Below are 15,773 nucleotides of genomic sequence, written 5' to 3'. Positions count from 1 at the left end.
AAAATGAACCATTTTTATTTTATACATAGAGTGCACCTATTAGGACAAATAGAAAAAGTGTCATGCAGAAAAAATACTTCTAACTATTTTTTAAAAAATTTTAAACTTTGAAACGGGTCAAATTGACCCGCAACATAACARGAGGTAAAAGTCACAGCAATCAACTGGACAGTCTAGATATGATTAACATTGTATCAAATTGCATGGCAAAAACCATTGTAATGTAAAATTGGTTAAAAAAAGGCAGTGCAAGTTTATTTGTACAGCCACTTTGCACACAGGGTCATTAAAGTGCTTTACATGAAAAACAGATGAAAGACTCATAACAAATTAAAAAGATAAAGGAAAATTCACATAAACAGTATTAAAAACACAAGACAGACTAATATAGAAAAGAACTGTTTAGAGTTTTTAAGATAATGAAAACTAACTTTCATAGAGAGTTGGAAGGAGCTGCTTCTACTTTAGACTGGTATACTGACTGGTATACTGACCTAAACACCACGCTTCACCTAAAAAGATAATATCAAGATTTTACTTTTGAATAATTCTATAAAACTGCTTCCTCTACAAAATGTTTCTTTTAATTCTCAAGTTCAAAAACGCATTCCAGTTAATATGACCTAACATAACTTTATGTGGATATACAGTATATTGTATGCATCTGTACTTTCTTCACATCACTGTTTTCTCTACATCTCAGTTTAAATCTTTTCAATAAAGTCGTCTCCAAAGTCGACCATTGTCCTCAGAGCGCTCAGGATCAGAGAATCAATATCATCGTTCAAGCTGATTTCTTCACTGTAGTTCTTCACAGGAAAGATGCAGTTCATGGGGATTCCCACTGCTGCGCTGAAGTCTTTCATCTGAACAGTAAAAACCAGTTGCATTAACAGTCTGAAACATTTTTTGTTATATTGTTGAACAGGTAATGTGTGGTGAGTCACTAACGTCTCTGGAGTCAGATTTATAAATCCAAATGGAAGCTTATATCTCAATTTTTACATAATTAGTTATTTTTTTTAAATGCTTTTCATCAATACTATGATGTTCAACAGTGCAATTTAAATGTATTTTTTTGGATTTGTACTATTAAACCCGAAACTCATGTATAGTCTCACCTTTATTTGTATATAAAGTCCAAACTTCTATCCTTCCCCATGAATACTTTATGTCACTCTGTAAACATTCCCTAGCTTGTCTCTTGTTTTCCTTTCATTTCTAAAAATCTTGCAGCTTTAGCACAGATGATCTCCAAGGAAAAGAGTCATCCTGAAACGATTGACTGTATTTTTCCAATTGTTTTCACTTTATAATGCATAGAAGAAGAGCTTACGGAGTTCAGCACTGTCCCCTGCCAGTGAGACAATTTACTGGCCTCGCCCTGTGTATTTTCACTGAAGTTTTATGGTGGATCAGAAAGACTTAATAGTTATTTATTAAATGTATTAGACAAACAATGGAATACCTATGATGGAGTTTTAGGACCGTACCAAATAAAAAAAAAACAAACATTAAAAAGTCATAATACTACAAGAATAAATTAATATTTTACCTGCCAACCTCCATTAGCTGCATGTTACTTCACTGAACTGTGTAACTGAAACTCACCTTTTTTCTCACATACTTGCTCTTGTAGACATTCCTCAAGTCTTTCTCAATTTCACCGCAGGCTTCATCAATGTGTGTCATCATGGCCATATGAGGAATTCCTGCAGGAAAAGAGACATAATACTTGTTTTTATCAGTACCAAAGGCTAAAATAAATGACAATGAAATCAGATGGAGTCTCCTTCACACTGGAGCCAGATACACTAACAGTGGACCTCGTTATGGATCTGTTTGGTCAGCATGTAGTCTAAATGACATTATTTTCTGTAAACTCACCGGGAGGAGGCTTTTACTTCAAAATAATGAATGCAATTAATATGATTTAAGTAATATAAACGTTTTAAACTTTTAAGATTAATCACAAATGTTGGCAGCCTTAGTTTTTATCAGTTCAAAAGGTTTAAAGTAAATGACAAATCCTTCAGGTTAGAACCAGAAACATTGATGGTAGATTTTATTATAGATCTAGTCTGTAATAAGATCATTCTGTGTAAACTCACCCAGGTCACTGGCTGTTTCTCTGATGCTCTTCACCTTCTCCAGAATTGATGGTTTAATCTGATGAGTGTTGGCTGACATCATGCAGACCAGGACATGAACTTTGTCATCAGCAGAGGGAGTCGGGTTGTAGCCTGGGTCATCCTGAGATAGAGGAGCAACTGGGTTGAACTGGAAAAGAAACAAAATATACAGCAGAAACTCTTTCAAACAGACATATCTTTGGTCTTTGAATTTTGGATTAATTCAGTCATTAGAGTAGATTTTTTTGGAACTTATTCATCCGGTTGTTGCACCTTATAACTTTCCCTCACATGTCCTCTCAAAGCCAGTTTGATGTCATCAGCATGAACTCCTTTGTCTGTTCCGTCTTCCAGTCCCATGATGTCGTTGAAGACCAGAGGGTAAAAGGTCTTTGTGGTTCCTCGTCCTTTAATGAACTTATGGGTCTCATACTGAAACAGAAAAAAACATGGTAATTGACAAAAATCTGCTGTGGCTTACAGTTATTTTTCAGATTGGTCCAGTAAAGTCTCACAGAACCAGAATCAACAGACAGGAACAGGAAGAAGTTCGGAGCTAATCTCCATCTGTGCAGACAGATAAATCTGGACAGATTCAGTATTCAAACAACATTTTAGAGAAACCAGTCTGACCTGATCTGGTTCTGCTAAGCTGTTTTTTTAAGCTTATTTGTATTGCAGCAGTATTGACTTGGTTCTGAAAAATAAACTGAAGCATTTTAGTTTTCAAACCTTTTTGGTGAAGCTTTGGTCAGACGTCATCGTGCTGGCCCAAGCAGGAACCGTCATCCGACCTCGAATGACGTTACTGACAGAGTTGATGAAACTGGACTTTCCAGATCCAACTGGTCCATAAAGCAGGACTCTGAGGTACCTGATGTCGTCTTTTTCAGGTTTGTATTCCTGAACATACTGAAGATTCTGCTGTTTTTGTCTGAGAACACAAAGTGAATCAGTTGGTTTTTGTTCATTGAGCATGCTGCATAAACTATTCTTCTTGAGGTCAGTACAAAAAACCAACCAATTGGTGAAGCTTTGAAAAAAATCATTTAGAAAAAAATCACGTTCCCGATGAAGTACTAAAATACATTTCATTTTCCGTCACTTCTATGGAAAATAACTTAAAGAAAGATGCAATTTTTTGTTTAAAATAGAGAAAAAAAATTTCTGCAAGCTCTGACTTTAGAAAGGATTCAAGAAATGTCAAGAAAACCCCAGAAGCAGAGTTGAGCTTAATTTATGGCTAAGTAGATTTTTTTCTGATATAAGGTGTGCAGCAGTTTATTATTCTATAATATTTCTGTTTCCTTAACTGTCACATTTTCATCCAACACACCTTTTAAAGAAACACAAAATCCCCATGCCTCTTCTACACAAGCGATAATTTAACCATTTTAAGCTTTAATAATTGCATATTAGACCTTTTCATTTTCCCTGAACCTGTCCTTATCCAAAAACAAAGTTGAACTTTGACTCGAAAATATTCTTTTCCACAATGAGAAAACTCAGAGCGTTGTACTTCTGTGTGTTTGTGGTTTTATCAATTAATTATGACAACATTACTGTAAACTCACCCCCAACATAATTCCCTCCATGGTTCATCCAAAACTGAACAGAAACATGAATTATAACTCTGTGAAGCTGACTCAAACATATTTCAGAAATAAAATGTTATCACTTACTTGGAGACTCAGCACCCTCATCTTCTGTAGAGAATGAAAAGAAGAAACATTACTTTTACTGGTCCTGGAGGAGTTTCTTTCATCAAGTCAGTCACAAATTCAAACAGTTTAACAGTAAAGTTTTGTTAACTGTTATCCAAACTGACGTGAACAACATTTAATATCTTTACTTTCCCTTGAAGTCATTTACAGCATCAGGAGCATAAGGGAGTAAATTTGCAGGATTAGGTTGCATTGATTTTAACACTTTAACTTACGAGGAGATTCCATGACTTGGCGGAAGAAACCTATGAAAAAAGAAAAATGTGATGATGGGCCTTGCAGAGTGAATGAGCTGCTCATAAAGAATTCTGCACATAGTTTCTACCACATTAACTGTTGAAAAATATCCTCAGTTGAGACTGAAACAGAAACTTTCAGAATCTGACAAAAATAATCTGATGCCTTCTGTTGGCATTAAATATTTTGTCAAAGCTTTTGTGAATCTGTTCCTGCAAATATGTAGAAAAATCATCTGAAGTAAAATGCACTCACGCGCAAATATGTCCATGAGAAATGCCATATTATGGTACTGCTCTGCTGCAAAATGAATCAACAGCAACATTCTGTTCCCTTAAATAACATCTGTAGCTCAGGTAAATCACATGACTTGCAGTAAAACTTTCTTTTACTTTCACTTTCTGATTTCTTTGTCCTGCAGTGATATTATTTTACCAGTTGCAAAACATGGCAAAAAATTCAGTTATAACTTAAAGCAGATAAACAGCAAATGGAAAAAATAAATAAATAATAATGGTGTTTTGCACTAATCACAACCTTTTACCCTGTCCTAGAGTAGAAACCAGAAGTTTGCATGCGCCAAACATTTATTTAACTTCTTAACTTCCTTTATTTAACTTCCTCACTGTCAGAAGTAAAATCAGAGTAAACTTCTCTTTAATTTAAATAGAATGATCAAAATTGTGGATATTTGCTAAACACCATATTAATGAGAGAAATAATATGAAGAGATTTAGCTATTGTCTTCAAAATAAGAAGCTTACATTTGGAATGTGTACTGTCTCTTTAAACAATGAGGGGAAACACTTATGATGGTGTCCTGGCTTTGGAAACTGAGTTTTTGGACAAATAGTCACTACACCCATCATGTTTATATTTATAATGTTTGGACAGATGAATACAGCGCCTATAGCTTCTTGAAATCATTCCCAAGGATGAACCAGTCTAGTCCAGCTGCACATTTTCTTCCCCAATATCTTGGCTGATTTCTTTTGACTTAGATTCCTAACATGTCAAACAAGAAATATTTTTTTTCACAGGTGTCAACTTAAATCGACATCTTTCATCTACCAGAAGTTTCCAAAGCCATGGCTTAATTATCTGGGTTTTTCGTCATTGTTTAGAGTCAATAATCATTCTGTAAGCTTCAGATGTTTAAAATATCAATTAATAAATCTCTGACAGATTCTTTCTCATTATTGTGACATTTAGCAAATATAAATTGTTTGGTTAACTCTGAATGACCTAAAACAAGAGACATTTTATCTGCTTTTGCATCAAACTGGGATGAAAAAAGGTGTATGTGTCCTTTCATTCAGTGTATATAAACTTATGGTTTTATCTGTGTATTGAGAAAAAAAATCTGAAAATTTAAACACCTGTGCCCCTGGTGTAGAAACCCATCAATCAAATGTGCCAAACTGTCAGAAGAACAATTTGGCACAAGTAAATAGCTTTAACAGGCAGCTTCTCTTCTCTGTTATATGTACATTGAAGCTAGGTAAACCTGGCTTCTTCATACATCACCAAATTAAAATAATTTTTTAAAAATTCCTTATTTGTTTCTTCTCTTCTTGAGGTGGTATGTCAAAAAATGGTCTGAACTACCATATTTCTAAATGTAGTAATGTCTAAAACAGAAGAATGTTAAAAGTATGACATGGGCTTTTGACCACCAGGGGTGTTTCAACCACATTCATATCTTCCAAACGTTGCTTGCAGAAACAGAACCTTTTTTAACCACAACCAGAACACATATCAATTACATAATTTTCATTTGTTGAATCATGAAGATCATGCTTAGCTAGCTATAGTTTATATGTGTTGAATCCAACTCTCAACAAATTAACCAAGAGTTGATAAACTAACAAGATTAGTAGGTGACATTGAGAATGTTTATTCAAACTTCTAATAGAACATTGAATCTTAATCTTACATAAAACTTACACCATCTCCAATCAACCCAACAGCTCGGACATGCTTATTAACATATCATTGCATAGCTACTGCTTATGCAATCTGAAACTGATAAGAAAAGGCAAAGCAAGTTTATTTGTACAGCCTCTTTGCACAAAGAATAATTTAAAGTGCTTTACATGAAAAGCAGAGATAAAAGACACCTTATCAAGCAGTACAATTTAGTAAACATAAGGGTATAAATGCATGAGCATTGATTTTACAAAAGAAAATAGTTTTTTCCCCAGAAATACAAAACTAAAACAACTGCGGTAAAAAGGACATTTTTATAGTTTGATTTAAAACAATTTTTGTCGAGAAAATGATCCTGTTACCATCTTCCATCATAATGGCATTTTAAATCACATTGCAACACCCATAACTTGTGTCTATCCTAATTTTATACACTGTAAACTGAGAGGAACACATTCCAATAATGTTTGCTATTGTTATACTAGCTTAAAAATATCAAGTTTTTATTCGCTGATAGAATACCATTAAAAAAAACTGAAACGTTTTTCCGCTAAATGTTGGTTTCCATTTATGTCTCAAGTCCAAAACTGGACTCGAAAATTAAAAAGACCTAACCTAGCATAACATAATGAAACTTTAACTATGTCCTAGTAGAACTGAACCTGTTCCATCTTACTGTTTTCTCTACATCTCAGTTTAAATCTTCTCAATGAAGTCGTCTCCAAAGTTGATCATATTCCTCAGAGCGCTCAGGATCAGAGCATCAATATCATCATTCATGTCGATTTCTTCACTGTAGTTCTTCACAGGGAAGATGCAGTTCATGGGGATTTCCACTGCTGAGCTGAAGTCTTTCATCTGAACAGTAAAAACCAGTCAGTTACAGTCTGAAACATTTTTTGTGTCATATAGCTGAACCAGGGATGTGCAGTGAGGTTCATGGCTGGTGAGGCACTGACTTCTCTGGAGTCTAATTTGGATTTACAAATCCTAAGGAAGCTTGTATCTCAGTTTTGACAGAATATTCAGTTTTTTTAAGCTATTCATCAATACGACGTTCAAAAATAAGACAGTAGGAAAAATTAAAAAAAAATTTAATATAAGATTTTAATTATATTAAAATTGTAATATAATTTTAAGATTTTAATATAAAATCTTAAAATTAATTAGCAAGATTATTTTGATCTCGCTAATTAATTTTAAATGAAACTCATTTAAGTCTAACTTTAGTTCTTGCATGTCTCTCATTTTCTTTTTATGGCCAGTCAGTAAATATGTTACACTTCTTAAATATGCTAGAAAGGCTTTGGAATGTATACAACAAAGTTTTAGGGCCATACTAAGAATTTATTTTTTTTAAATTACGAGAATAAAGTCGAAATTGTATGAGAATAAAGTCATATATGTTTTTGAGAATAAAATCTGAATTTTATGAGGATAAATGTTTCACGAAAATAAAATCAAAATGATACATAAGTCTCTACTAATAAGAGAAGAAAGTGAAAATATTTTGATAATTAGGTTGTAGTATTATAATTTTATCCTCGTATAATTTTAACTTTATTTTTGTATGGGATTATACTCTTAAAAATATGACTATTTTCTTAAAACCATGACTTTATACTGTTATGTCTTTTCTCTTGCATCTTTATTCTCATAATATTACTTTATTTGCATAACTTAATTGAATAAATTTTTTTCTTGTTGTGGCCCTAATTCTCTGTTCTAAATATCAGCATGTACAGCAAATGCATAATTATTAAACAAGTGAACTGGCAATGTGACACAGCGCCACCACAGGTGAGATACAATACTACACTGCCTCGCCTCAGACTACTTCCATGTAGGCCATGTGGAAATAATTTATCCATAAGTGTTGAAAATATACAGCAAACAAATTCATCAATCAAGTGGACAAATTGCTTTTCTCTGTGTCTGTCTTAAAAGGACTATATACTATAGAAAAATGATTATTTGACTTGTCAAAATGACAAGTCAAATAGCTCTTCACCTGCATGCAAGTCACAGCGCTGAATAAAATGACTGAAACTCACCTTTTTTTTCAGATACTTGCTCTTGTAAACAGTCCTCAAGTCTTTCTCAGTTTCACTGCAGGCTTCATCTATATGTGTCATCATGGCCATCTGAGGAATTCCTGAAGGAAAAGAGACTCACTTATGTAAATAATATTTGTGTTTTTATCAGCAATTGTCAATGAATGCAGATAAAGTTTCCATCAGATTGGACCCTGAACTGGACCTTGTTATGGATCTGCTCTATTAACATGAAATCTGAATAAGATCATTCTGTGTAAACTCACCCAGGTCACTGGCTGCTTCTCTGACGCTCTTCATCTTCTCCAGAACTGATGATTTCATCTGTGGAGTGTTGGCTGACATCACACAGACCAGGACATGAACTTTGTCATCAGCAAAGGGAGTTGGGTTGTAGCCTGGGTCATTTTGAGATACAGGAGCAACTGGGTTGAACCGGAAAAGAGTAAAATTTACACAGCATTAACTGTACGTCAAACAAACACAACTCTGGTTTTTAAGCAAGGGGCTGCATTCATTCATTCATTCATGTAGATTTTTTATAACTTGTTCATGCAGTTGCTGCACCTTGTGGTCTTCCTTCACATGTCCTCTCAAAGCCAGTTTGATGTCATCAGCATAAACTCCTCTGTCTGTCCCGTCTTAAAGACCCATGATGTCGTTGAAGACCACAGGATAAAATGTCTTTGAGCTTCCTCGTCCTTTACTTAGTTTATGAGTTTCATACTGAAACACAGTAGAAAATAACTTTGATCCAGAGAAAACTCCTGTTGCTGAAGCAGTTATTTTCTGATTGGTCCAATAAATGTCTGGAATATAAAAACAAGCATCGTAATTTTCAAACCTTTGTTGTGAAGCTTTTATCAGACGTGGTCGCGCTGGCCAAAGCAGGAATCGTCATCCGACCTCTGAGGACGTTACTGACAGTGTTGATGAAACTGGACTTTCCAGCTCCAACTGGTCCATAAAGGAGGATTCTGAGGTACCTGATGTCGTCTTTTTCAGGTTTGTATTGCTGTACATACTGAAGGTCATTCTGTTTTTGTCTGAGAACGTAAAGTAAGTCAGTTGGTTACTTCTGTCCTAAACAAGACAGATCAGAAAATATTCAATTTAACCGGATCCCAACCCATTTAGATTTAAGAATCTCCATTGGTGTTTGAGAGATGTGATGTTAATGCTAAGTGTGTGTCAGTGCTTGGAGGCTCCCTGACCATTTTAACTCCCATTTTTTTAATAGTTATGAAACACTGTCCAGTTTTAAGGACATTTTCTCCAGCTGTTGCTGATCTGCTGTCTGACAAAATAAAAGAGATCCAAACCATTCTACCTGCTACTTAAAAATAAAACTATTCTGCAAAGCTGTGCAGAGTAGTTGGTTGAGTAAAAATGGACAGAAGATTGTAAAAGTACAAAAAGTGGAACTCCGTGGGCTTCAGATGAAGGAGTCTGCATGGCAACAGGAAAACAAATATGATGTTGCGGTGACTGACTGCTCCTTATGGAGCCCAAAGATGAATGATGGAATCAAAATCTTCAAGAAAATTATGTATAAGACCAAGCTGTCTCAGCATTTTCATCTTATACTTTGCTATTTTTAAGACAGATTTGTCATATAAATTAGGTTACAAGTCAAATAAAAATCAAGAAATGTTCTGAAAATGGGTATAAAGTTTTATTTTTATTATTTTTATTTTTACAAAGCATGATGGCAAGTTTAACCGGGCTGTGCAGACTTCTTTAGGTACACATTTATGATGGGCAACGTTGACAGAGATTTTTCTTTTCTGTCAGATCTTTTTTTATTTTTCCTTTCCTCCATTATAAATAATTCATCCATAATAATGTCTGTTTAGCAAACAGACATTAAGTTTACTTAATTCTTCTGTGCTTTTTCTTTTTCCATTGCAATCTGAAGCTGCAACTTTACATTTCAGCAGAGTCTCAAACAACTCAGCAGCAGTAAACAGGCTGTTATTGATCAGATGTTCCAGTTTCACTGTAAACTCACCCCCAGCTTAGTTCCCTCCACGGTTCATTCAGAGCTGAACAGAAACATGAATTATTATTCTGCAAAGATAACTGGAAGACTTCAGAAACTATGTAATCACTCACTTGGAGACGCAGGGTCTTCAGCTTCTTTAGAGAAAGTAACAACAAAAAATGTTAAACTGTTCCTGAAAGATTTTCTTCAAGCTAAGTTATTATTTTGCAAAATGACTGTAACATTTTCAGAATCTTAATCTAATAACTCACTTGAAGACTGAGCCACACAAACTTCTTTAGAGAAAACACAGAAAAGAAAACTTTAATTATACTGTAGCTGAGTGATGTTCTTTGATCAAGTTAGTCTTTCCAAATGTATTAAAACTGACACAAATAACATTTTAATATCCTGAAGGCAGTGAATGTGAAGCATTAGATAGCATTGGATTTGACACTTTAACTTACCAGAGTATGCTGGGACCCCAAGTAATCCCCCTTTTAAAAAAGATAAAAGAAAGTAAAGTAAAAACTTATGATGGTCACTGCAGAGTAAATGGGTGGTTACTTACTCTGAACCACCCATTTACAGATTTTCTTTTTTCAGACAGATTTTAACAGAAAAAAATCACACAGATTTTTTTCAGTATGATTTGCTGAATCTGAATTAATTCATATAAATATCTTGAAAGTCATCTGAAGTAAAATACACTTACTTAGTCTTAGATTAACTATATTTTCATTTTGTCGAGCCATCCTGATCCTGCTGCTGTTGCTGCTCTGCTGCAAAATGAACCAGCAGAAACCTTCTCCTCCCTTAAATTACGTCTGCTGGTCTGATGAACCACGTAATTTCTGATAAATCCCTTTTACTTTCACTTTCTGTTTTGCCTGTTCTGCAGTGATAAGAGCTTCGACTTGGTTAAACTACTGCACAGGATTAAATAGCTTTCCATTATGTTGATCAAACTTAACCATTTTCACGTGCAACTTAAATAAAGCCACATAAAACCCACCAGTTAATTAGACTATTTGGGCTTGTATTCGAGCAAGACTGAGGTTGTCTGTGGATAAGAACATCTGGGAAAACAAAATGTTTTATAAATGAGTCAAGTTGATGCCAATTTGCCAACCTGAGTTGTTTAGCACTTTGTGTATCTGAATTTTGTTATATTTCTCAAAATATAAAAGCATTTTAAAGGTGTTTGTCACAGTGCGCAGTGTGTCCAACTTGTGCAAAAGGTTTCACTCAACCAAGACAGAAGGAGAGGACAAAAAATGATGGAAACAACTGCGACACGGTCAGAAGACTCCAAGGTGCAGCTGCTCTACCACTTAGCCATGTGGCTCAACTAGATCTCACTTCATAAGAATCTGTGCCATAGAGGCCTTATCTTCCACATCTCCACTTTTCTGACCACAAATGTATTCACTTCAGAGTGATTAAAGATCCCCTGTTTCCACCCCTATGGTTTCCTTCAGCAATAGCCTTACCAACACATTTTTCCTCCCTTGTTGCCTCGACTCTTCAAACCTCAAACACTTTTTTCTGCCTTGAAGGAAAAAACACATGAATTATTTTACAAGGAACTCTAATTTATTGTAAAGTGCCAGAGAAATAGTCAGTTCATTTATCTGAGGTCTGGATAATTGTATTTCTCCTATTTTAGCTCATCCTGATCTATATATAAACAGAAGCTCTGCAGACTGAAAGTGAAAGTTTCTGCTGCTGCTTCAAATGAGCTGCAGGGTTTATTATAAGTCACGTGTTCAGTGCAGGGTGGTGCAGGGTGGGGATGGAGAGACTCTGCAGTAGACAAACAGCTCAACTCAGCTGTTTACTGTGATGTCACTTGGTGCAGAATTATATGCAAACTATTTTGTAATGTGCCTTTATTAAGGGTCGCACGACGTTTTTTAACGTCAAGGTCAACATGATAAAAGTCAATGACGATGAATAGTGATATAGAAACACTAGAGAAAAGACTTCACAGCAGCTTACAAGCTTTATTAGCTATTTTCATAGCAAATATTGACATATTACCCCTTAGACAGAAATCTATTATGTAACATGAAAAGAACAAAAAACAAAACATACTCCTCGGCAGCAGCGGGATCTTTTGTCACTGCTGACCAAAATGTTGCACAAAGTCGAGTCTGATTTTTATTTTTTTCAAACACCAGGTTGACTGATATTGGTCTCTTGAGTGAGCCAGGTGTTACCTGTTTCTGTGTTTTGGGGGTGAAAGTTAAGGGGTTAGGTGTTAAGTTCATTTTTAAGTGAGGCATATAATTTGAATAACAAAGAACATCAACAGGTCTTCTGAAAGGAAATTCCTTAGTCAGGAAAGCATACGATCTGATCGGTTATTACCTTATTTAATAGCTTTAATATTCATTTGGAACAGTGTTTTTCTTTTGTTTGTTTTATAAAAATAAAAGTAATTGAAAAATGAGTCTGTTATCTTAATGAAAGCGTGGTAATTCTTATTCACTCTGACTAATCAGGTTTCACTTTAGGATGGAAATCTTTTATTTCAAAATTAGAGGGTGCTCTATGTTATTACTAAATACAATTGAACACATATTGTAATTCTTTAATGCTAATAAGGGTGCAGTTTCTTTATCTGAATAAAAACAGAGATGACTTCTCTCAGCTGAAGCACATTCATTAAAGCTGTGCTGCAAACTAAAACCTCATCGATCAGGGGCTCACTGGATGTTTCTTACAATATGTTAGTTTCAAAACTTCACAATTAACTTCACAGAAAACACAATGCAGATATTTTTCTTCTATGACCTAATTCTCCCAAATATCTAATACTTTTGAAATTATTGGAAGAGTCTAGGCTTATTTCTTTGAACTTCAATCAAATGCATAAAACAGGAGCAGTTAGAGACAATAGTTGAGAATTAATTAAACATTGTTGCCTCAATTTGATGCAGACGGCTCTGGTGAAAGTTGCACCGAAGGCGAACAGGGACCAATCGGTGCTGTCAGCAGGAGGTGAGACTGGAGCAGCAGAGGACAGGGTGAAGTTTCATCACAATGATTTTACAGTTACTACATATTAATGTCACATAAAAAGCTGAGTAGTGAAATCAGAGAAAACAGTCCGTGCCGCTCACCTTCCTGTCTGTCACGTGGAACATTAGAGTAATAAAAACAAACACAAATGAAAATAAATCAAACAGATTCTTCCGTTTTATTCAGTGATGTTTTTGTCTCACAGTGAAGGTGTAGCAATCAAACCAATGAATATTAAACATGACACTTATTGTTGATATGTTCCAGTATCAACATCTGCAACGAAAATTCATACAAATCAGATCTCATCCTCTTAATCCAATAGAAATACTACATTTATTTCCACCTTTTCCATTTTTCAAATCTGCATAACATTCAAAGTCTCTCAGTATGAGGTTGAGGAAAAAACTGACTGCAGTTTTACAGCATGAAGTTAACTGTGGAACAAACCCAGAACAGAAAATCTCCTGTACATTTGTTTATCTTCTTTTATTGTTTTATTTTATTTTACCGATTAGTTTCAGCCCTAAAACTTACATGAAATCAAAATGCTTGTAGTTTGCTGTAAAATACATTGTCAGAGTGAAACATATTCAGAAAAAATAGAATTGAAAACAGTTGGAAGAAAAATGATCTGTTTGCAGTCAGAAGCTCAGTAATTCAAAGTTTTTCTTCTTTTATTCCATCAGTAATTGATGACATGCTGTTATGGTATCTGCAGAAATGTATTGGGATAAGAAAATTAAAACAAGACTGATATAGCCACAAAAAGCTAATGTTATCTATTGCTTGTAGGTTTTCAGTTTTTTTTCAATGGCCTTGATTGCCGTGTCATTTTGATTACATGTCAGTAATCCTTTTACAGTCTCATGGTAAAAAACATGGACATAAAACACATTTTTCAGAACTTCAGAGGCGTCACATCCTGCAGTGGAATAGTCCGGGTCTCTGGTGTGATGCATCAGAACCAGAATGACTGGTTTACCAGATGATGAGACTGGAAAACAAAAAATATATAAAGTAATCATCATGAAGAGTTAAATTCATCAAAAAAAAATAAAATTCTCTCTGCTTAAATCTAGAAATGAGAATTGGAACAAATTTAATAGATTAAATCCTGGCCTCCAACACCAGTCTGAACCAAGAAATGGATCAAACTCCAAAATTGTGATGAGGATCTTCAGTTTTCACTTTTGTTTGGTAATTTAGGGTAATTCTATTTTTTTGCACAAATAAAAATCCAACATTTCATTATCTTGGTTGAAATAAACTTTATGCCTTTCAGATCTAGAAGTTTAGGTCTGATATCAAATAGGATAAAAAGTGTTCTGTTTTTCCTAAGATTTTATTAAAAACTAACATACTGAAACTTATTTATATCTTTCTGAATAATACATTGATTTCTTTGGCCTTACAGTAATCAAACCCTTATCATTGTTACATGTTTTCTGGAAAACACTCATTTTTAGCTTTTAATCAGAAGGGTTTGTTGAAATCTATATAAATTAGCATCACAAAATTATTCAGTGTTTAAATGTCATTTGTTAATAGTGAACAAAGATGAAGTCTTGATTTGTTTAAACTAAATAGATTGTTGTGCAAGAAGTTCTAGCATTACATCTTATAGACAAGAATTAAATAGTGATGAAAAACTGGGAAAGGAGGTTTGTTTTGGTTTTAAATTTTAATTACCCTTTAAGTGCAACAAATAATATGACAAAACTATTCAGCTGGAATCAGATGCTAGAAATGGTAACTGAATGTAAAGGTATAAATTATTTCATTACCTTCTTTTTTCATGGTCAACTTTATATCAGATTCAAAACTATTGCTGACTGGACAGAAGACGATGATGACGCTGCAGTTCCTCCTGGTTGTTTCTTCCAACAGCATTGATGACTCTAAGTTGTTCTTCAACTGTTTCATTATGGCAGCATCAGCACCAAATGTATCACTGGTAGGAGTGTAGTGGACCTTCACCACTGGGGTTGAAGGTTTGAAAAAGCTGGAAATCCTGGACAAAGACCATCTTTCACTCTTTGCTGAAAAAGTTGCACAATAGTTGCCATTAATATCTGCCAAACTTTCACACATTACAAAACATGTAAAAATGGAAGATGAACTCACTAGTTCTCTGCTCAGCTTCAAAAACCAGAGCAGTCATGAAATACTTTTAATCATATCTTCTAATTAAAAGTAACAGGAGTTAAAACAAAGTAAATATTATGATTAAATTCTTGGCAACACCTCAGCAGTTTATAATTGACACTAAAGTAAATTTCATTCAAGTTCAGTCATTAACAGTAAAAGACAAAATGATAATCTCTATGAATGTATAATTTAAATGATATAATTTTTTTTAAATTTAAGAACATATTCTATGAAGATTATGTATTTTGTAGGGTTAGGGTTAGGGTTAGGGTTAGGGTTAATTGTGGGTTAATTGTTTCCACAGATCTGTAAACCTAGAAGAAGTAGCATTCAGACCACTCCATTTAGAAGAGCCATCAGTTTTACATCCTGGTGTTTGAAAGAAAAGAAGAAAGTTTCTTTCAGAGCTGCAGCTGAAACTGAAACTGCACATTCTGTGAGATCCAGTTATAACATGCATGTTGTCTCCAGTGCAACACAAACTTATCATGACTCAAAATGTCCTTAAATAAATCTACACCACACAGAATAACTA

The 15,773-nt window shown here is 34.4% G+C and overlaps 1 protein-coding gene, 1 long non-coding RNA gene and 1 pseudogene across 2 annotated transcripts; all 3 read right to left on the bottom strand.

Annotated features, from left to right (window-relative positions):
• Positions 1–93: 93 nt before the first annotated feature.
• On the bottom strand, positions 94–3,814 carry LOC103460044 (interferon-induced protein 44-like). Its single transcript, XM_008402017.1, has 6 exons — positions 3,707–3,814; positions 2,865–3,066; positions 2,406–2,564; positions 2,112–2,280; positions 1,612–1,712; positions 94–866 (listed from the first exon to the last, which is right to left on the bottom strand). The coding sequence occupies exons 1-6, from the start codon at positions 3,784–3,786 to the stop codon at positions 705–707; spliced, it is 873 nt and encodes a 290-aa protein (XP_008400239.1). The 5' UTR covers positions 3,787–3,814; the 3' UTR covers positions 94–704.
• Positions 3,815–6,704: 2,890 nt separating this feature from the next.
• On the bottom strand, positions 6,705–10,815 carry LOC103461727 (interferon-induced protein 44-like; annotated as a pseudogene).
• A 2,593-nt stretch (positions 10,816–13,408) lies between these two features.
• LOC108165642 (uncharacterized) lies at positions 13,409–15,129 on the bottom strand. Its single transcript, XR_001777542.1, has 2 exons — positions 14,875–15,129; positions 13,409–14,084 (listed from the first exon to the last, which is right to left on the bottom strand). It is a non-coding gene; the product is annotated as an uncharacterized LOC108165642 (long non-coding RNA).
• Between the last annotated feature and the right edge of the window lie 644 nt (positions 15,130–15,773).

Source organism: Poecilia reticulata, linkage group LG2 (genome assembly GCF_000633615.1).
Source record: "Poecilia reticulata strain Guanapo linkage group LG2, Guppy_female_1.0+MT, whole genome shotgun sequence".
In the NCBI taxonomy this organism is placed as follows: domain Eukaryota; kingdom Metazoa; phylum Chordata; class Actinopteri; order Cyprinodontiformes; family Poeciliidae; genus Poecilia; species Poecilia reticulata.
The sequence above is the reverse complement of the archived record's forward strand: the minus strand, read 5'-3'. Positions and strand labels throughout refer to the sequence as shown.